This window comes from Mizuhopecten yessoensis, unplaced genomic scaffold, assembly GCF_002113885.1.
Source record: "Mizuhopecten yessoensis strain PY_sf001 unplaced genomic scaffold, ASM211388v2 scaffold757, whole genome shotgun sequence".
NCBI classification, from domain to species: domain Eukaryota; kingdom Metazoa; phylum Mollusca; class Bivalvia; order Pectinida; family Pectinidae; genus Mizuhopecten; species Mizuhopecten yessoensis.
Window position 1 is genome coordinate 279228 of NW_018403706.1, and position 22775 is coordinate 302002.

The 22775-nt window shown below is 38.4% G+C and overlaps 1 protein-coding gene across 1 annotated transcript in view; it reads right to left on the reverse strand.

Moving 5' to 3' along the window:
- LOC110452486 (probable sodium/potassium/calcium exchanger CG1090) overlaps positions 1 to 22775 on the reverse strand; it is a 76094-nt gene that overhangs the window by 25146 nt on the left and 28173 nt on the right. The window contains exons 2-4 of the mRNA XM_021501050.1: positions 15984 to 16181; positions 4404 to 4504; positions 663 to 749 (exon numbers count right to left, since the gene is read on the reverse strand). Of these exons, the coding sequence (XP_021356725.1) occupies positions 663 to 749; positions 4404 to 4504; positions 15984 to 16181 (386 nt within the window). The remainder of the gene's footprint in view (positions 1 to 662; positions 750 to 4403; positions 4505 to 15983; positions 16182 to 22775) is intronic.

A 22775-nucleotide genomic window follows, 5' to 3' on the forward strand; every position in this document is an offset into this window, starting at 1 on the left:
ATCAGCCAAATATGAAGATTCTATACCTTTTAGTTCTTCAGAAGAAGTTGTTTGAAGTGTTTGACACATTTGACCCCTGTGATCTTGAAAGTAGGTCAAAGTCATTTTCATTCTCAAACTTTGTTAAGCTCCATCCCAGGAAGCCATCAGCCAAATATGAAGATTCTATACCTTTTAGTTCTTCAGAAGAAGTCGTTTGAAGTTTTTGACATATTTGACCCCTGTGACCTTTAAAGTAGGTCAAGGTCATTTTCATTCTCAAACTTTGTAGGGCTCCTACCAACAAAGCTTTCAGCCAAATATCATGACTCTAGGCTTGTCCGTTCTTCAGAAGAAGTTGTTTAAAGGAAAAGTTGACGGACGAGGACGGACGGACGACGGACGCCGCACCACGACATAAGCTCACTTGCCCTTCGGGCAGGTGACCTAAAAATTGATGGAAATACCACTGCTATAATGTGATGGTGATATTTTTAGTGACAATGACCATAACTTTCAATTGATTAAGCCCATATTTGAACTTTTCCAAACAAACCATACTAGATTTTCCCAAAAAACATAACATGCCTATACGAACGGGGAAGAAAACAGCACCTCAAACTTTCTATACGAGGGGCTGATGTTCTGTCATGATGACAGTACAACCATGATGTCATACTTACCATACCAGCCAACAGTGCACACATACTGATGACAAACATCACGTTATAGACAGCAGATCCTACCACTGTCCCAAGTCCTATGTCGTCCTGTAACCATGGAAACAAGTACTTTATATCATTGATTCAGAGAAAGGAAATATGCACAAAACAATTAAAAGTGAATACATGTTATAATATGTCATCTCTAACACATGTGATAACATGTCATCTCTAACACATGTTATAATATGTCATCTCTAATACATGTTATAGCATGTCATCTCTAATACATGTTATAACATGTCATCTCTAACACATGTTATAACATGTCATCTCTAATACATGTTATAATATGTTGTCTCTATTACATGTTATAACATGTCATCTCTAATACATATTATAATATGTCATCTCTAACACATGTTATAACATGTCATCTCTAATACATGTTATAATATGTTGTCTCTATTACATGTTATAATATGTCATCTCTTATACATATTATAATATGTCATCTCTAACACATGTTATAACATGTCATCTTTAACACATGTTATATTACGTCATCTCTAACACATGTTATAGCATGTCATCTCTAATAATGTTATAATACGTCATCTCTAATACATGTTATGATATGTCATCTCTAATACATGTTATAATACGTCATCTCTAACACATGTTATAATACGTCATCTCTTACACATGTTATAACATGTCATCTCTAACACATGTTATAACATGTATAAGAGATGACATATTATAACATGTAATAGCGACAACATATTATAACATGTATTAGAGCTGACATGTTATAACATGTGTTAGAGATTACATATTATAACATGTATTAGAGATGACGTATTATAACATGTATTAGAGATGACCTGTTATAACATGTATTAGAGATGACATGCTATAACATGTGTTAGAGATGACGTAATATAACCTGTGTTAAAGATGACATGTTATAACATGTGTTAGAGATGACATTCTATAACATGTATTAGAGATGACATATTATAACACGGATAGAGACAACATATTATAACATGTATTAGAGATGACATGTTATAACATGAGTTAGAGATGACATGCTATAACATGTATTAGAGATGACGTATTATAACATGTATTACAGATGACATGTTATAACATGTATTAGATATGACGTGGTGGGAGATTGGGTAGAGATGACATGTTATAACATGTATTCGAGAATACATGTTATAACATGTCATCTCTAACACATGTTATAAGATGTCATCTCTAACACATTTTATAATACGTCATCTCTAACACATGTTATAATACGTCATCTCTTACACATGTTATAACATGTCATCTCTAATACATATTATAATATGTCATCTCTAACACATGTTATACCATGTCATCTCTAATACATGTTATAATATGTTGTCGCTATTACATGTTATAATATGTCATCTCTTATACATATTATAATATGTCATCTCTAACACATGTTATACCATGTCATCTCTAATACATGTTATAATACGTCATCTCTAATACATGTTATAATATGTAATCTCTAACACATGTTATAACATGTCAGCTCTAATACATGTTATAATATGTTGTCTCTATTACATGTTATAACATGTCATCTCTAATACATATTATAATATGTCATCTCTAACACATGTTATAACATGTCATCTCTAATACATGTTATAACATGTCATCTCTAATACATGTTATAATACGTCATCTCTAATACATGTTATAATATGTCATCTCTAATACATGTTATAATATGTCATCTCTAGTATGTCAGTCTTGCAGGCACTTTTTCATTGAACTTGTTCGAAACTTGATCAGCTAATCTTTTACAGGTAAAATAAATCGTTCAAATGTTCACTTCAATATATTTCAAAGGGGCAGACAATTAACCTTTAATCAGAATTTTGTTTGATTTTTTTTTTTAATGGAATGGACTTGAGTTTGACATACAGTTTAAAATGATGACTAAACATCTTTTTCACTGGCAAGATAAAATTTTGGAAACCATCTTTTAAAGTTTAACGGAACATAAGCAGACAAAAGTTTCTATATGACAGATGGTCTATGTCTGTAATGTGTGTATAAGGATTCACTTGTAAAGGTGATGGTATAGGCTAGGTGAGTATTTACCTGACTATGATAATTACCAGGTACAAAGACACCAGGTATAAAATTGACAGGTATGTTACCACCAGGTAGCCACTAAATACATGCAGACTGAGACGTCTACATATGGATTTGACAGCGTTACATAATAGCCCCTTTTTATCAGAACTAATGCCTGTCTAATGAACATATAAGCAACATTTACCTTCTCCTTTTCCTACCTGGTATATATATTTTTAAGATAAACCTACAGTATCGTTATACACACCCCCTTATAACGAATATCCCATCTTTATACACACACCCTTATTACGAATATCCTATCGTTATACACACCCCCTTATTACGAATATCCCATCGTTATACACACACCCTTATTATCAATATCCTATCGTTATACACACACCCTTATTACGAATATCCTATCGTTATACACACCCCCTTATTACGAATATCCCATCGTTATACACACCCCCTTATTACGAATATCCCATCGTTATACACACCCCCTTATTACGAATATCCCATCGTTATACACACACCCTTATTACGAATATCCCAAGTGTTTACCATATATTGACACATACCAATTTGATTCTGTCAGTCTGACATTAACATGATCCGGCTGTATCAGTACATTTTTAATTACTACACACAGAGAAAAATTAAAGTACACTCCTGAGCTGAGACACCAGTAACCCAGTTTTTGATACATTGTGTATACGCTCTCTATCGATAGGATCAGAAACATCCCGGACTGAGTGACATAAGAAATATACAATTTTGTCACATCGTTGTACAGGTAAACAATACAAATTGCTCACTCAGTCATAGCTTGACAAAGGGACCAGTCGGTCTTGAAACATTGCCACACGTTTAATACGTACATTGTTTGTGTATAAAGTAAAACTTTAATATCACATATTTCCAAACTGATGAATCCTATTGGAGACTGAGACAACATTCCTTGTGACTAGCATGAACTAAGACACAAAAAACAATACTTGAATCAGGTTCTGCTCAGCGATGAAATTTATAAGAGCTACTCGGAGAAGATTAAGAACCAGTTGAATATTGTACATTATATCAAATATAAGCTAAGAACAAGCACCAAGCATGTAACAGCCCTGTGATTGGTTGTAAGTTTCTCAATTGTTTCAATTGTGACCTCACGCCTAAGACAAGTACATGACGTCACAGACTTGCACACTGGAGTCAAAATGGCTGCTTTTTACATTTCAAGGTTGCATAAAAATTGTTGTTTTACACGAATAAATGCAACAAATCTTGATTATGTAATAAAAAGGATCTTACACTCGTTTTCATTTCATATGAAATTTATGAAACTTGTCACAATTTTTTCATTTTAGCTCGCCAGAGGCTCGCTAAATTGAGACTTGTTTCATAAATCTCATGTGAGGGAAACTCTTGCAAGATCCATTATGTACAATTAAAATCTGCTACAAAAAGAACTCAGGGTTAAACCCTTCCCTTACACAACATTTCATTCTCTGGTCCCATAGATAAAGCATGGAAATTTGATTGAAATCTAATCATTTGTTCAGGAGGAGAACATTTAAAAGGAAATATTGGACTATTACCGAAAAATATACAAAAAAAACCACCAACCTTGGCAATAAAAACAGCAATGACGGCTGTAGCCAGCTCAGGGGCGGAGCTACCGGCCGCCATGAAGGTTGCCCCGGCAACATCTGACTGGATATGCAAATCTACAATAAATTTATAAAATATTGAATATAGTCAAGAAATTCAAAATGACAAAATCGTATGAGTACCATCATTGTAGCTATCACTCTAATATAATGTAATCATTTTAATGCTGTGACAGATATATTTTCCTATAGTGGTTCATATGGTATGATCACATATTCAATAATATAAGAAATGCTCTCAAATTCCACTAACTTAAAATAACTATAAGCCATATGCCACCTGGCTTATATCTCCTTGTGTGTGCATGCATGCATGAGTGCTGGAGATGTACTGTGTTTTGTTTAGCGGATGGACTATGCTTCCAACAGCTTTTGTGCTATAGTACAACCTAACTTGAACACTACAGCACAGACACTGCCACACAGTCCCGACCACTTATTGAAATATTTCATACTTTAACAACTTTGGGGACCAGACCCTTGTCGCCTGTGTAGAAGGCTGGAGAATCAACAACTTGGCCGCCCACAATCTTTACATGGATTCTTTCGTACAGCACATATATACCTGGTAATACTCCAGTTTCTAAAGGTGTACAGAAAAGTCAGTGCATCAAAAATAATTGTGTGAAAACCAAACTTACAACTGAGAAATGCTTTCACAAGTCCTTTAACGGCTGCAGTTTTATCAAATTAATGCAATTACAAATGCCAGTCAATTAATTGTAAAAAAAAATATCAGTGTTAAAAAACACATCAAACACAATAATTAGGAAGCAATGTGCACTTGCTCACAAGTTCACATTTAAAGTATTTATTGCAAACATATTAATTTGGAAATATTTATGAAAGTTCCTTTTTTCCTACATAATTTTTAGATATTTTCAAAACAGATTCCCTGCAGTAGACAAAAAAGAAACAAACACAACTTGATCAAATATATTTAAATTAACATCAACCTTAATAACTCTTAAAGTGGGAATGTTGTCCATATACACATGTACAAATACATGGAATACATGAAGGAAGAGTATAAATGATGTTTGTTTATCAAGTAAAGGATTTCCTACACCCATGATTCCAATCGATTGTGTAGGTTTGACACTGGCATCCTTGTAAATGTGTACATAAACAAGTGGAAAATAGAGACCTTAGTAAATATTACACAAGCTGTTAACAATAGGAGTGGGAGGCTGCTAGTATCTGTTGGGTGTGTGGCTATGATTCCAGTTCATAGATAACACAAATAATGTCTCTGTTAATATTGGATCAGTCATTACCAAATTGATCGTGCCAGGTAATGATGGTCTATATACTGAGGAAGGTGGTAAGGGCTTTATAGACATGACAAGATAGTATATGGTCTATATACTGGGGAAGGTGGAAAGGGATTTATACATGACAGAAAGTATGGTCTATATACTGGGGAAGGTGGGAAGGGCTTTATACATGACAGATAGTATGGGTTATATACTGGGGAAGGTGGGAAGGGCTTTATAGACATGCCAGATAGTATGGTTTATATACTGGGGAAGGTGGGTAGGGCTTTATACATGACAGATAGCTATAGTATGGTTTATATACTGGGGAAGGGGGGAAGGGATTTATAGACATGACAGATAGTATGGTCTTTATACTGAGGAATGTGGTAAGGGCTTTATATAAAGACAGATAGTATGGTTTATATACTGGGGAAGGTGGGAAGGGCTTTATAGACATGACAGATAGTATGGTTTATATATTGGGGAAGGTGGGAAGGGATTTATACATGACATATAGTATGGTTTATATACTGGGGAAGGTGGGAAGGGCACTATCCAGACCAAACTTGGTGAAAATCCCTCCGATAGTAAAGGAGGAGAAAAATTTTAAAAACCTACTTCAAATTCCCCTCCCGGGCCTGGCCCCTCTGCTACAAGAGAGGACATACCCTTTGTTTATACAAATTTAGTCCCCTTTGCCCAAGGATGCTCATAGCCAAATTATAGTATGGGTTATATACTGGGGAAGGTGGGAAGGGCTTTATAAACATGACAGATAGTATGGTTTATATACTGGGGAAGGGGGGAAGGGCTTTATACATGACAGAAAGTAGGGTTTATATACTGGGGAAGGTGGGAAGGGCTTTATGCATGACAGAAAGTAGGGTTTATATACTGGGGAAGGTGGGAAGGGCTTTATAAACATGACAGATAGTATGGTTTATATACTGGGGAAGGTGGGAAAGGCTTTATATACATGACAGATAGTATGGTTTACATACTGGGGAAGGGGGGAAGGGCTTTATACATGACAGATAGTATGGTTTATATACTGGGGAAGGTGGGTAGGGCTTTATACATGACAGAAAGTAGGGTTTATATACTGGGGAAGGTGGGAAGGGCTTTATTTACATGACAGATGGTATGGGTTATATACTAGGGAAGGTGGGAAGGGCTTTATATACATGACAGATGGTATGGGTTATATACTAGGGAAGGTGGGAAGGGCTTTATATACATGACAGATGGTATGGGTTATATACTAGGGAAGGTGGGAAGGGCTTTATATACAGGACAGAAAGTATGGTTTATATACTGGGGAAGGTGGGAAGGGATTTATACATGACAGATAGTATGGCCTATATACTGGGGAAGGTGGGAAGGGCTTTATATGCATGACATATAGTATGGTTTATATACTGGGGAAAGTGGGAAGGGCTTTATATACATGACATATAGTATGGTTTATATACTGGAGAAGGTGGGAAGGGCTTTATACATGACAGATAGTATGGTTTACATACTGGGGAAGGTGGGAAGGTCTTTATATACATGACATATAGTACGGTTTATATACTGGGGAAGGTGGGAAGGGATTTATATACATGACAGATAGTATGGTTTATATACTGGGGAAGGTGGGGAGGGATTTATACATGACAGATAGTATGGTCTATATACTGGGGGAGGTGGGAAGGGCTTTATATACATGACAGATAGTATGGGTTATATACTGGGGAAGGTGGGAAGGGCTTTATATGCATGACATATAGTATGGTTTATATACTGGGGAAGGGGGGAAGGGATTTATACATGACAGAAAGTAGGGTTTATATACTGGGGAAGGTGGGAAGGGCTTTATGCATGACAGAAAGTAGGGTTTATATACTGGGGAAGGTGGGAAGGGCTTTATCGACATCACAGATAGTATGGTCTTTATACTGAGGAATGTGGTAAGGGCTTTATATACAGACAGATAGTATGGTTTATATACTGGGGAAGGTGGGTAGGGCTTTATACATGACAGAAAGTAGGGTTTATATACTGGGGAAGGTGGGAAGGGCTTTATTTACATGACAGATGGTATGGGTTATATACTAGGGAAGGTGGGAAGGGCTTTATATACATGACAGAAAGTATGGTTTATATACTGGAGAAGGGGGGAAGGGCTTTATACATGACAGATAGTATGGTTTATATACTGGGGAAGGTGGGAAAGGCTTTATACATGACAGAAAGTAGGGTTTATATACTGGGGAAGGTGGGAAGGGCTTTATGCATGACAGAAAGTAGGGTTTATATACTGGGGAAGGTGGGAAGGGCTTTATCGACATCACAGATAGTATGGTCTTTATACTGAGGAATGTGGTAAGGGCTTTATATACAGACAGATAGTATGGTTTATATACTGGGGAAGGTGGGTAGGGCTTTATACATGACAGAAAGTAGGGTTTATATACTGGGGAAGGTGGGAAGGGCTTTATATACATGACAGATGGTATGGGTTATATACTAGGGAAGGTGGGAAGGGCTTTATATACATGACAGAAAGTATGGTTTATATACTGGGGAAGGTGGGAAGGGCTTTATACATGATAGATAGTATGGTTTATATACTGGGGAAGATGGGAAGGGCACTATCCAGACCAAACTTGGTGAAAATCCCTCCGATAGTAAAGGAGGAGAAAAATTTTAAAAACCTACTTCAAATTCCCCTCCCGGGCCTGGCCCCTCTGCTACAAGAGAGGACATACCCTTTGTTTATACAAATTTAGTCCCCTTTGCCCAAGGATGCTCATAGCCAAATTTGGACAAAATCCCTCCAAAAATACAGAAGAAGGATTTTGAAGACCTTTACCTCAATTTCCCCTAATGGACCCTGTCCCAATGCACCGAGAGGGGCTACACTCTCCATTTATACCAAATTTAGTCCCCTTTGCCCAAGGATGCTCCAGGTCAAATTTGGATAAAATCCCTCCAATGGTACAGAAGAAGAAGGATTTTGAAGACTTATACCTCAATTTCCCCTATTGGGCCCTGCCTCACTGCACCGGGAGGGTCTACACCCTTCATTTATACCAAATTTAGTCCCCTTTGCCCAAGGATGCTCCAGGCCAGATTTAGTCAACATCCTTAAAGCTGTTCAGGACAAGTAGCGTTTTAAAGAAAAAGATGAGGGACGAACACTCGATATGGCATAAGCTCATCATGGTCCTTTGGACCAGGCGAGCTAAAACTGATGACATAATAACCATGTTTATGTATGTTAACACCTGTACTTGGGAACTGTATGACCCATTATTGATTTCTGTGTGTACTGTATGGTAACTGCATCTAACTAATTGCATTAGTTATAAAGGATGTTATATAAATGTTTGTATTCAGTATCAGGGGATTTACAAAAATTGGCTAGGAGTAATCATGGCATGTAATTATTATTTAAAGGTTATATGGTCGGATGCATCTATTGAACTTAGATGTGCTGAAGAATTTTTTGTTTTCTCTCATCCACAGACCTCACCACAAAGCTACAGATCCACCATATATAGGCAGGATTCCAAAATTAATTAGGGCCATACACTCCTCGAGAATTAAATTATAGCAAAACCTATGGATTTAGGGCAATACAATCCTCGTACACCGAGGCAAAATATATTTACAGGACACATACACACAAATTGGCATGACAGCAAAATAAGTCAATGACGAAACCCTGCTTCTTACTTGTGATCCACAAAAGTTACCTAGAGACAAATCTAACATCATTACACCTGACCTCCCTACAACTGTCAAATAGATCATTCTAACCATTGATCTGGACCAATCCAATAGTACTGAAAGGGATGGCAGTACCAGAGCAACTTAAACCTACTCATGCTTTATTCATGCCAGGTTCATTGGTGTACTTATATGTCCAAATATGGACGGTACGTTCGGCTCTCAATTCTGGCACGACGTTGTTCCGATATTGAATCTTGTTTTATGACAATCCTATACACCTACAATAGATGGCCCAACAGTTATGGATGTTTTAGACTAAATATAGAAGTGATAAATTACGTAAGATAGTCTTGATCGTAATAACCTGATCTATTGTTTGGATGAACATGATCTACAAGGCGCAGGCGATGTCTGCATCCGGTGCTGGTCAATGACAGTGTGGGGTAAATCATATGACGGGGTATTTTTGAACTACTGCGGGGGATGTTCTATGTTATTGATGCATCAATTGAATAATTGGATATGTGATAAAAAAAATCATCAATATTTCAGCTTGTTTCACTAAAAATAGAACAAATATCTAAGAAATATTGTTTTATTTCCTACCTGTAAAAATACATATTTTTGCATCCACATTGAAAAGGAGGGAAAAACCAACAAAACATTTTTTATTTTTTTTTATCATTTTGAATGTGCATAAACACAGCACACTCCTTAGTGAATTCATATAAAGTAATGGGGAACTGCTATTTTCTGACATAATTACCTCAGCCTGGAGAGGACAGGCAATAATTGTGTTATCAAATCCACAAATAGACATTATACCGAGGTATTTAACAAAGGGACACATTGTGTTATAGAGATAAACACACTGATAAATAATGATACAAACATTTACAGTGTTGGGGTAGTTTTTTTCTTCTATATTTGTACACTGTTTTGATTTCAAATATATCAATTTATGATTGGAATAGAAAACACAGCCAAACATGATGTCATAATGCAACTCTGTGTTGTTACGTGATGTCTATATAGTATATATATGTATAGGAGTTTAACGAAGATTTGATATCTAGGATACCATCAAGTGGATAGAATAATATGCTGTCAAAGATCCTGAATCATACCTTATCCTATATGTGTTTGCTTGCTTAAATGCGTTTTGCTTTCTGGCAACACATAGGGTCATAAGGTCAAACGCATGGAGATGATGTCCACTTTAGATGAGCCCGGCCACTAAAGTACGGTCTGACTGTAACGTCAGTACTAGGACACAGTATCACTGACCAACTGTAACGTCAGTACTAGGACACAGTATCACTGACCGACTGTAACGTCAGTACTAGAACACAGTATCACTGTCCGGCTGTAACGTCAGTACTAGAACACAGTATCACTGTCCGGCTGTAACGTCAGTACTAGGACACAGTATCACTGACCGACTGTAACGTCAGTACTAGGACACAGTATCACTGACCGACTGTAACGTCATTACTAGGACACAGTATCACGGACCGACTGTAACGTCATTACTAGGACACAGTATCACGGTCCGACTGTAACGTCATTACTAGGACACAGTATCACGGTCCGACTGTAACGTCATTACTAGGACACAGTATCACGGTCCGACTGTAACGTCATTACTAGGACACAGTATCACGGTCCGACTGTAACGTCATTACTAGGACACAGTATCACGGTCCGACTGTAACGTCATTACTAGGACACAGTATCACGGTCCGACTGTAACGTCATTACTAGGACACAGTATCACTGACCGACTGTAACGTCATTACTAGGACACAGTATCACTGTCCGACTGTAACGTCATTACTAGGACACAGTATCACGGTCCGACTGTAACGTCATTACTAGGACACAGTATCACGGTCCGACTGTAACGTCATTACTAGGACACAGTATCACGGTCCGACTGTAACGTCATTACTAGGACACAGTATCACGGTCCGACTGTAACGTCATTACTAGGACACAGTATCACGGTCCGACTGTAACGTCATTACTAGGACACAGTATCACGGTCCGACTGTAACGTCATTACTAGGACACAGTATCACGGTCCGACTGTAACGTCATTACTAGGACACAGTATCACGGTCCGACTGTAACGTCATTACTAGGACACAGTATCACGGTCCGACTGTAACGTCATTACTAGGACACAGTATCACGGTCCGACTGTAACGTCATTACTAGGACACAGTATCACGGTCCGACTGTAACGTCATTACTAGGACACAGTATCACGGTCCGACTGTAACGTCATTACTAGGACACAGTATCACGGTCCGACTGTAACGTCATTACTAGGACACAGTATCACGGTCCGACTGTAACGTCATTACTAGGACACAGTATCACGGTCCGACTGTAACGTCATTACTAGGACACAGTATCACGGTCCGACTGTAACGTCATTACTAGGACACAGTATCACGGTCCGACTGTAACGTCATTACTAGGACACAGTATCACGGTCCGACTGTAACGTCATTACTAGGACACAGTATCACGGTCCGACTGTAACGTCATTACTAGGACACAGTATCACGGTCCGACTGTAACGTCATTACTAGGACACAGTATCACGGTCCGACTGTAACGTCATTACTAGGACACAGTATCACGGTCCGACTGTAACGTCATTACTAGGACACAGTATCACGGTCCGACTGTAACGTCATTACTAGGACACAGTATCACGGTCCGACTGTAACGTCATTACTAGGACACAGTATCACGGTCCGACTGTAACGTCATTACTAGGACACAGTATCACGGTCCGACTGTAACGTCATTACTAGGACACAGTATCACGGTCCGACTGTAACGTCATTACTAGGACACAGTATCACGGTCCGACTGTAACGTCATTACTAGGACACAGTATCACGGTCCGACTGTAACGTCATTACTAGGACACAGTATCACGGTCCGACTGTAACGTCATTACTAGGACACAGTATCACGGTCCGACTGTAACGTCATTACTAGGACACAGTATCACGGTCCGACTGTAACGTCATTACTAGGACACAGTATCACGGTCCGACTGTAACGTCATTACTAGGACACAGTATCACGGTCCGACTGTAACGTCATTACTAGGACACAGTATCACGGTCCGACTGTAACGTCATTACTAGGACACAGTATCACGGTCCGACTGTAACGTCATTACTAGGACACAGTATCACGGTCCGACTGTAACGTCATTACTAGGACACAGTATCACGGTCCGACTGTAACGTCATTACTAGGACACAGTATCACGGTCCGACTGTAACGTCATTACTAGGACACAGTATCACGGTCCGACTGTAACGTCATTACTAGGACACAGTATCACGGTCCGACTGTAACGTCATTACTAGGACACAGTATCACGGTCCGACTGTAACGTCATTACTAGGACACAGTATCACGGTCCGACTGTAACGTCATTACTAGGACACAGTATCACGGTCCGACTGTAACGTCATTACTAGGACACAGTATCACGGTCCGACTGTAACGTCATTACTAGGACACAGTATCACGGTCCGACTGTAACGTCATTACTAGGACACAGTATCACGGTCCGACTGTAACGTCATTACTAGGACACAGTATCACTGACCGACTGTAACGTCATTATTAGGACACAGTATCACTGTCCGACTGTGACGTCATACTAGGACACAGTATCACGGTCCGTCTGTAACGTCATTACTAGGACACAGTATCACGGTCCGACTGTAACGTCATTACTAGGACACAGTATCACGGTCCGACTGTAACGTCATTACTAGGACACAGTATCACGGTCCGACTGTAACGTCATTACTAGGACACAGTATCACGGTCCGACTGTAACGTCATTACTAGGACACAGTATCACGGTCCGACTGTAACGTCATTACTAGGACACAGTATCACGGTCCGACTGTAACGTCATTACTAGGACACAGTATCACGGTCCGACTGTAACGTCATTACTAGGACACAGTATCACTGACCGACTGTAACGTCATTACTAGGACACAGTATCACTGTCCGACTGTAACGTCATTACTAGGACACAGTATCACGGTCCGACTGTAACGTCATTACTAGGACACAGTATCACGGTCCGACTGTAACGTCATTACTAGGACACAGTATCACGGTCCGACTGTAACGTCATTACTAGGACACAGTATCACGGTCCGACTGTAACGTCATTACTAGGACACAGTATCACGGTCCGACTGTAACGTCATTACTAGGACACAGTATCACGGTCCGACTGTAACGTCATTACTAGGACACAGTATCACGGTCCGACTGTAACGTCATTACTAGGACACAGTATCACGGTCCGACTGTAACGTCATTACTAGGACACAGTATCACGGTCCGACTGTAACGTCATTACTAGGACACAGTATCACGGTCCGACTGTAACGTCATTACTAGGACACAGTATCACGGTCCGACTGTAACGTCATTACTAGGACACAGTATCACGGTCCGACTGTAACGTCATTACTAGGACACAGTATCACGGTCCGACTGTAACGTCATTACTAGGACACAGTATCACGGTCCGACTGTAACGTCATTACTAGGACACAGTATCACGGTCCGACTGTAACGTCATTACTAGGACACAGTATCACGGTCCGACTGTAACGTCATTACTAGGACACAGTATCACGGTCCGTCTGTAACGTCATTATTAGGACACAGTATCACAGTCCGACTGTAACGTCATCACTAGGACACAGTATCACGGTCCGTCTGTAACGTCATAACTAGGACACAGTATCACTGACCGACTGTAACGTCATTACTAGGACACAGTATCACTGTCCGACTGTAACGTCATTACTAGGACACAGTATCACGGACTGACTGTTACTTCATTACTAGGACACAGTATCACAGTCCGACTGTAATGTCATTACTAGGACACAGTATCACAGTCCAGCTGTAACGTCATCACTAGGACACAGTATCACGGTCCGACTGTAACGTCATTACTAGAACACAGTATCACGGTCCGACTGTAACGTCATTACTAGGACACAGTTTCAAGGTCCGGCTGTAAAGTCATTACTAGCACACAGTATCACAGTCCGGCTGTAACGTCATTACTAGACTGTAACGTCAGTACAAGGACACAGTATCACTGACTGACTTTAACGTCATTACTAGGACACAGGATCACGGTCCGACTGTAACGTCAGTACTAGGACACAGTATCACGGTCCAACTGTAACGTCATTACTAGGACACAGTATCAAGGTCCGGCTGTAACGTCATTACTAGGACACAGTATCACAGTCTGACTTTAACATCATTACTAGGACACAGTATCACGGACCGACTGTAACGTCATTACTAGGACACAGTATCACTGACCGACTGTAACGTCATTACTAGGACACAGTATCACAGTCTGACTTTAACATCATTACTAGGACACAGTATCACGGACCGACTGTAACATCATTACTAGGACACAGTATCACGGACCGACTATAACGTCAGTACTAGGACACAGTATCACTGACCGACTGTAACGTCATTACTAGGACACAGTATCACAGTCTGACTTTAACATCATTACTAGGACACAGTATCACGGACCGACTGTAACGTCATTACTAGGACACAGTATCACGGACTGATTGTAACGTCATTAATAGGACACAGTATCACGGTCCGGCTGTAACGTCATTACTAGGACACAGTATCACGGACTGACTGTAACGTCATTACTAGAACACAGTATGTAAGTGTCCTTGTGTGACCCAGTGTAAGTGTCCCTGTGTGACCCTGTGTAAGTACTGCTGTGTGACCCTGTGTAAATACCTGTGTGTGACCCTGTGTAAATACCCCTGTGTGACCCTGTGTAAATACCCCTGTGTGACCCTGTGTAAGTACCTGTGTGTGACCCAGTATAAGTACCATGTGTGACCCTGTGTAAGAACCTGTGTGTGACCCAGTAAAAGGACCCCTGTGTGACCCTGTGTAAGTACCTGTGTGTGACCCAGTATTAGTACCCCTGTGTGACCCTGTGTAAGTAGCTGTGTGTGTCCCAGTATAAGTACCCCTGTGTGATCCTGTGTAAGTACCCTTGTGTGACCCTGTGTAAATACCCCTGTGTGACCCTGTGTAAGTACCTGTGTGTGACCCAGTATAAGTACCATGTGTGACCCTGTGTAAGAACCTGTGTGTGACCCAGTAAAAGTACCCCTGTGTGACCCTGTGTAAGTAGCTGTGTGTGTCCCAGTATAAGTACCCCTGCGGACCCTGTGTAAGTACCCCTGTGTGTCCCAGTATAAGTACCCCTGTGTGACCCTGTTTAAGTACCCATTTGACCAGGTGTAAGTACCCTGTGTGACCCTGTTTAAGTACCCCTGTGTGTCCCAGTATAAGTACCCCTGTGTGACCCTGTTTAAGTACCCATTTGACCAGGTGTAAGTACCATGTGTGACCCTGTTTAAGTACCCCTGTGTGACCCTGTGTAAGTACCCTGTGTGGCCTATATGAGCAGCAATACTTACTATCACAGATGATTTCAAGAGAAGGCACGAAGTAGTCATCACAAAGAAGGGCAAAGCCCAGGAACATGTAGAGCGACACGAGGACGTGAACTATAATCCCGCCCCGTAGACGTTCGTCTTGAGTAAACAGTCCTTTAGGGAACTGTTCCACAGCTCGCGGTGTACAGTTCTCCAGGGCCGTCAGGTGGCGCGACTCCACTGAAACATACATAATCATTTATAGTCGTGTATCATAATTATAAATATGTATACATCTCTGTGCGCATATGAGGGAGTATTTTTCGTGTCATATAAATACAGTCATGTTATCAATAGGAATATGTTGCAGAGTTTAATGTATCTTTTAAATTAATAAAAGTAGATAACTTTAACAATGTATAACATGATAGAGACTGAGTGGGAAAAACTTTGCACATGCATTCAAAGTTTGAAGAAAAGTAACACACATGCATGCACATGTTTATTATTGTAATAATTTCCCTAAGGAACATACAACTGAAGTATTTCAATGGTTTTTCTCTACAAGAACTATTATGTACATGTATATATCTCTCCATATTTCCTAAAACCCCTTCAATTATGCCCACGTAAGTTTAAAGCAATTAAACAATCAGCTTGGAGAATGTGCACCACTTGGCCCTCAGTTCTTAATTAAAGTAAATAGTTATTTGTGAGAATCAAATACAATCTATCTAGTCACTGATCAGTGGTCCTTGAAAAATTATTGGCAGAATTTCAAAAAGCCAGTAAATATATTGATGAAAACCAATTATTTTCTCATTTGATCTTTTTATTTCAAGTATCCGTAGCAACAAGACAACTACTTTGTATGTCAATAATCTAACAAACGAAATTTCCACAAGGAAATCTCATTAAATACCTCATTATTTCCAATTTATCAACATCACTCTTTCAAAAACCTTTGTTAAACTTGAGACTTTAATTTCAACAGAGAAATCAGTTTTTATCTGTACTGATGTAACAAGATAATTAACCTTACAAAATGTCAAATGAAGTTGTATCTATTTTAGGAAATTGGATCCCAAAACATGCAGTGTGCCGATAATTGACTTTTTCCTCATTATCAAGGATCATATAATAGCTACAGAGGTTTCATCGTAAACATTGAATCTCATACTACAAGCAGGCGAGCAACCTAATTCATCGAGCAACCTAATTCATCGTCTCTCAGCATAAACACTCAGTGATACTAATCTTGTTTTCACCATATGGGGGTGGTTTAATTTCTTGGTTATTGTCTGTTAGTTAGAAAGGTCACACACAAAAGTCTTATCACAAATAAGCCACGGAATACAGGAAGCAGAAAAAGATTCTGACCAAGTAAAGCTCCCCATCAAAACTACACCACACACATGAAAAAGCAGGATTTATATGCGATTTGAGACATAATACTGTATAACCATATTGATTTTGTCGACTAAGAAATCAGCATCAAATACTGCCATAAACACAGACATCTTAAGATAAGCGTTGTTTAATTGAAAATATTGGCAGATGTGCCAGCATCATACCCTGTCTGGTTTTATTACCAGACTCCACTTGATTCTACGACAACCATTTTATTTTTCACTTTCTGCTATAATCTCTCAGTTCAAGTTCACAAGTGTAATAGGAGATAACTATTCGTGGATATGCAGACACGTTAATTCTGGCACTAGCTTATGCCGACGTGATACATCATTCTCAGAATCATTGACGTGATACACCATTCTCAGAATCATTGCCGTGATACACCATTCTCAGAATCATTGACGTGATACACCATTCTCAGAATCATTGACGTGATACACCATTCTCAGAATCATTGACGTGATACACCATTCTCAGAATCATTGACGTGATACACCATTCTCAGAATCATTGAAGCGATACACCATTCTCAGAATCATTGACGTGATACAACATAGTAACAGTAACAGGTCGTATTGTCATTATAGTAACAGGTCGTATTGTCGTTATAGTAACAGGTTGTATCCTTGTATAGTAACAGGTTGTATCGTTGTTATAGTAACAGGTTGTATTGTCATTATAGTAACAGGTCATATTGTTGTTATGTAACAGGTTGTATCGTTGTTATAGTAACAGGTCGTATTGTCGTTATAGTAACAGGTTGTATTGTCTATGTAGTAACAGGTCGTATCGTCGTTATAGTAACAGGTTGCATTGTCTATATAGTAACAGGTTGTATCATCGTTATAGTAACAGGTCATATTGTCTTTATAGTAACAGGTCGTATCTACATTCTGTCACTCTATTGATATTTTTTCAGTATAGTTTTCCGTCTGTAAACAACAAATGGATACAATAGTCGATGACTTCTGTTGTTTTATTTACATTATAAAGTCAAGTGGATGGGTAATTCTCATTTTCTAGGGTTATTTAGTCTCCAGGGGGTATATTTTGAGCAGAATCTCCCCCATAGGAATTTCAAAAAGTTGGCAAGTATGAGATTGATGCATGTACAAATATATACATTAATTAAGAAGTCATCTTGAACAGTTTTGGAGCCATGCTTCAGAAACAACAATTGTTTTGTTTTGAACATTTTGTTTCAGTGGTAACCAAAAAGAAAACATGACAAATGATTACTCCCTCATAACTAAATGCAATACTATTTTGCTGAATGTATTGTCGTATTAAAACAAGGTATAACAAATAGCCAACATTTACATATTTGTTTGTGTATATACAATGATTGATCAGTTTAAATCTGTTAAATGTTCATTGACAAGAAATTTAAGAAAAAAACTCTGTTTTTTATCTTATTTTCCCTCTATCAATGAGTCACTAAAGTAAAATACAGCCCTAGTGAAGCTGACTACAGGTAAATACAGTACCTAAGGAAGGTTAATTAAGCACCTGCGGCACCTACACCTGTCATGTTGGAGGCGGTATGATGTACGGTAGCTGTAGTAATACCTGGCCACACAATATATACATTTCTGTACTTATACTGGTATATTTATTTTTTTATACAATTCCTGCCTCCATACCAAATTGAGTAAATTTTCTTACACAGTAAAATCGTATCATTTTCGAACAATTATTATTCCTCTGAAAAACTGAAGTAGTCATTCACACATCAGAAACTACAAAATGTATTTCAAACATCATTATATACATATTGTTTCTTTGTCCTCCATAAAAATCACTTGACACCACTAACAGAGATATCTATGGAGGGAACTATCAGAACTTGGAAATTAGAGATAACGCGTTAACAGCTACATAATGTTTTTTGTTCAATGTAATACATACTGATACAAAACACCTGTGTAATGTGTTGTACAATAGAACTATGTAAATTAAGGAATTCCCCGCCAAGGCATAGGTGTCAACCTTTGAAACCTCCAATGAAGGAGATCTCCCTGGTTCCTCATTTCCAATGAGAGAGAAAGTTTGTGAAACATGACTGAAACTGCTTTGCTCAATTTATCTGTCCTTTTTTATGTACCAAAATAACTCATTTTAGACATTCTTTGATTCAGACACACAGAGAGACAGTATCGGTCACGGTGACCTACATTTGATATAAAGGTCAGAGTGACCTACAGATGACATAATACTCCTCACAATGTATCAATGACTGATATTTGATCAGTGTTAAACATATACATGTAGTATATGTTTTACAGTCAAGGAGCTATACACAAGTCTAATCAAAGACAGGGAAACAGACAGTAGAGGTCACAGTAGTGTTGGGAATCCCTTTAAAAATCATGCTCGATCCTCACTTCCGATCAAGTGACTGATGATCAACTAATGATCTATTAAACTGAACTTAAATTCAGGAATTTAAGGTTATATTCGTTTTCCGGGGAAATCCAAGTTTATATTGTGTTAACGCTAGAATTAGTCAAACTATAATGGATCATGGGAAACAAGGATCGATTAATCAATTTTCAGAAACAAACGACCAGACGTTGACAAAATCAATTAATCAGAACACTAGGTCACAGTGACCTACATTTATTATATTGGTCACAGTGACCTACTTTTGGTATATAGGTCCATGTGACCTATATTTGATATATAGGCCACAGTGACCTACATTTGATATAGGTCACAGTGACCTAATTTCATTTAAAGGTAAAGTGAAAACTTAAACAATAATTATTAAATAATTTATTATGAATCTGTTTAAAGTTTTTCAAGCAACATCCAGACCAATGATAAAAAAAAATGTTTGTTTGACCGCTCGCTGATGGATACATTTTACTGTTATATTGGGTTAAACTGGTTAAGTTGATATACTGTGTAATAACATGGGATCAGTCATACATAGAAACTATTCAGTTGTAAATTGATATTTTATCCATTATCTATCTCAATAAGCCAGAACAATAAAATGTGACAGTTTCAGGATAATAAAGAACTATAGCCTGGCGATAAAAGCAGTTGTTTAATAGTACTAGCTATAAACTCAGAATTATTGTACTGTTCCCACCCACTCCTCCACATGTGTGTATTTTATTGTAGTCTTCTTTTCATAAACTGACCTATAACAAATATCTATTGCAGTTTTAAGTACAGCATGTTGATATGTTTTCATGTGTATATTTTGCACATGCGTCAACACAAAATAGCAAAAAGTTCCAATCAAAATATTGGCGTACAAAGCAAAGTATACAAGAAGATTAGCTGATGAAAACATATATCATTATTTCACACTTCAAGTTCGAAACAGAAAGGAAAGTAACTGGAATTTAAAGTATATTTGGGAAAAAAACAGTATAATGACCTCCCTTTGAAGTGAGGCGTCTGGGATTGTAGATGTAGACAGCCTAAGAGATTTCATCCTCCAATAATTAACTGTATTCTGCCACAAGTAATTGTTTATTCTGTACAAATATAGCCAGGAGTACATTTCCTCCGTAATTAGTTGGTTTGGTGTCATTTATATTTTGCGGAAATGTGGTTTCTGACACGTCGGCTATGTCGTGACATATGATATGGTAAACAGAAGAAAATAGAGGTTTTACATGTAAAATTATTCAGATGTCCGTAATAGTGTCTTGTCTGTCAGTATTATAATATTGTTGGCTAGAGAGCCAAGTACAGGACAGAACAACCTCACCAATTCTCCTGTGGGATTTAATTTCAGATATTGTCATTTCCGTTTATTGCCTTTAATTATCATGCATTTAACAAAGCAGGTACTTTGATAAACTTAATTATCCCTGCCCAACTGCAGGCAAAACACAGAGAATTCCAGTGTGGTTTTTCGTAAATGTAATAGTAGCTCGATTTGGCCAGGATACTACTGTAGACAGTGTAATAATCTGAGGTCCAGGGTTGGAATACAATAGTCGCTAGATTTGGCCAGGTTACTACTGTAGACAGTATAATATTCTGAGGTCCAGGGTTGGAGTACAATAGTAGCTAGGTTTGGCCAGGATACTAATGTAGACAGTGTAATAATCTGAGGGCCAGGGTTGGAATACGATAGTAGCTAGATTTGGACAGGATACTACTGTAGACAGGATAATAATCTGAGGTCGAGGGTTGGAATACAATAGGGGCTCGATTTGGCCAGGATACTGCTGTCGACAGTGTAATAATCTGAGATCCAGGGTTGGAATAAAATAGTGGCTAGATTTGGCCAGGTTACTACTGTAGACAGTGTAATAATCTGAGATCCAGGGTTGGAATACGATAGTAGCTAGATTTGGTAAGGATACTGCTGTAGACAGTGTAATAATCTGAGATCCAGGGTTGGAATACATTAGTAGCTAGATTTGGCCAGGATACTACTGTAGACAGTATAATAATCTGAGGTCCAGGGTTTGAATCATGTTCTGGCATTGTTATGTAGAACACTGATGTTGACTTTTTTTCTACATATTAAAGATTGTCTTTCTTGAATGTCCCACAAGGCGTTTTTCTTTTCAGAAATCATTAATCAAAGCTATACTCATGCTGGAGGAGAAGTCTCCAATGTATGGTTACAGTTTGTGACAGTGGTACGGGGTCCTTACCGACCACCTGTATACTCTAGGTATCCAGTGTTCATTCAACCTTAGTGATAACAAAAAGGTTCTGAAAAAAGACATATTTTTATTTATCATATGGATACCATGTTATGCAGTGTCATAAAGCCATCATATAAATTATGTTTATGTAACGTGTGTAATATCACTCAGGAAATGACGTCACAATCGAATAGGAACAATCAATTGACGTCACGTCATTGTGCAGGGGACACAATTTTCATCGTTTCAGAGGCGGCCAAGTGCAAAATATTTGCTTCAAATAACAATTATACAGTTTACTTTGTACTATATGATAAAAAGAATCTGTCATTCGTTTCCCTTCATATAAGATTTATGATACTCATTTTGGATTTTTCATAATTTGCTCGCCAGAGGCTCGCAAACATGAAAAATCCAAAACTTGTATCATAAACCAAATATGAAGGGAAACTTATGACAGATCCTCTATATATTTACAGACTTTGTATTAAATTCTGTCTAAGGAAACATATGATGTTATAATTAACTGAATTTAGGTAAATTCTTTTTTCTGTTAGCCTCAGAAATTCCTCCAGTTAGTCAGTCAAGTACAAAAGAGCAACATATCAATTAATGTCTTTAATTAACAGTTTCTCCAGACACAGTAGACCTTTACCTTTTTTAACCTAGCATGCTGTTCTCCTAGGCATACATTAAAGCACTGCCTGGTCGTTACAATCAATCATCTACCAGGGCCTCACAAATTGTTTTTGGCCTCACATTCAATTTAGTATCATTCACTTTTATATCTTTACTTGAT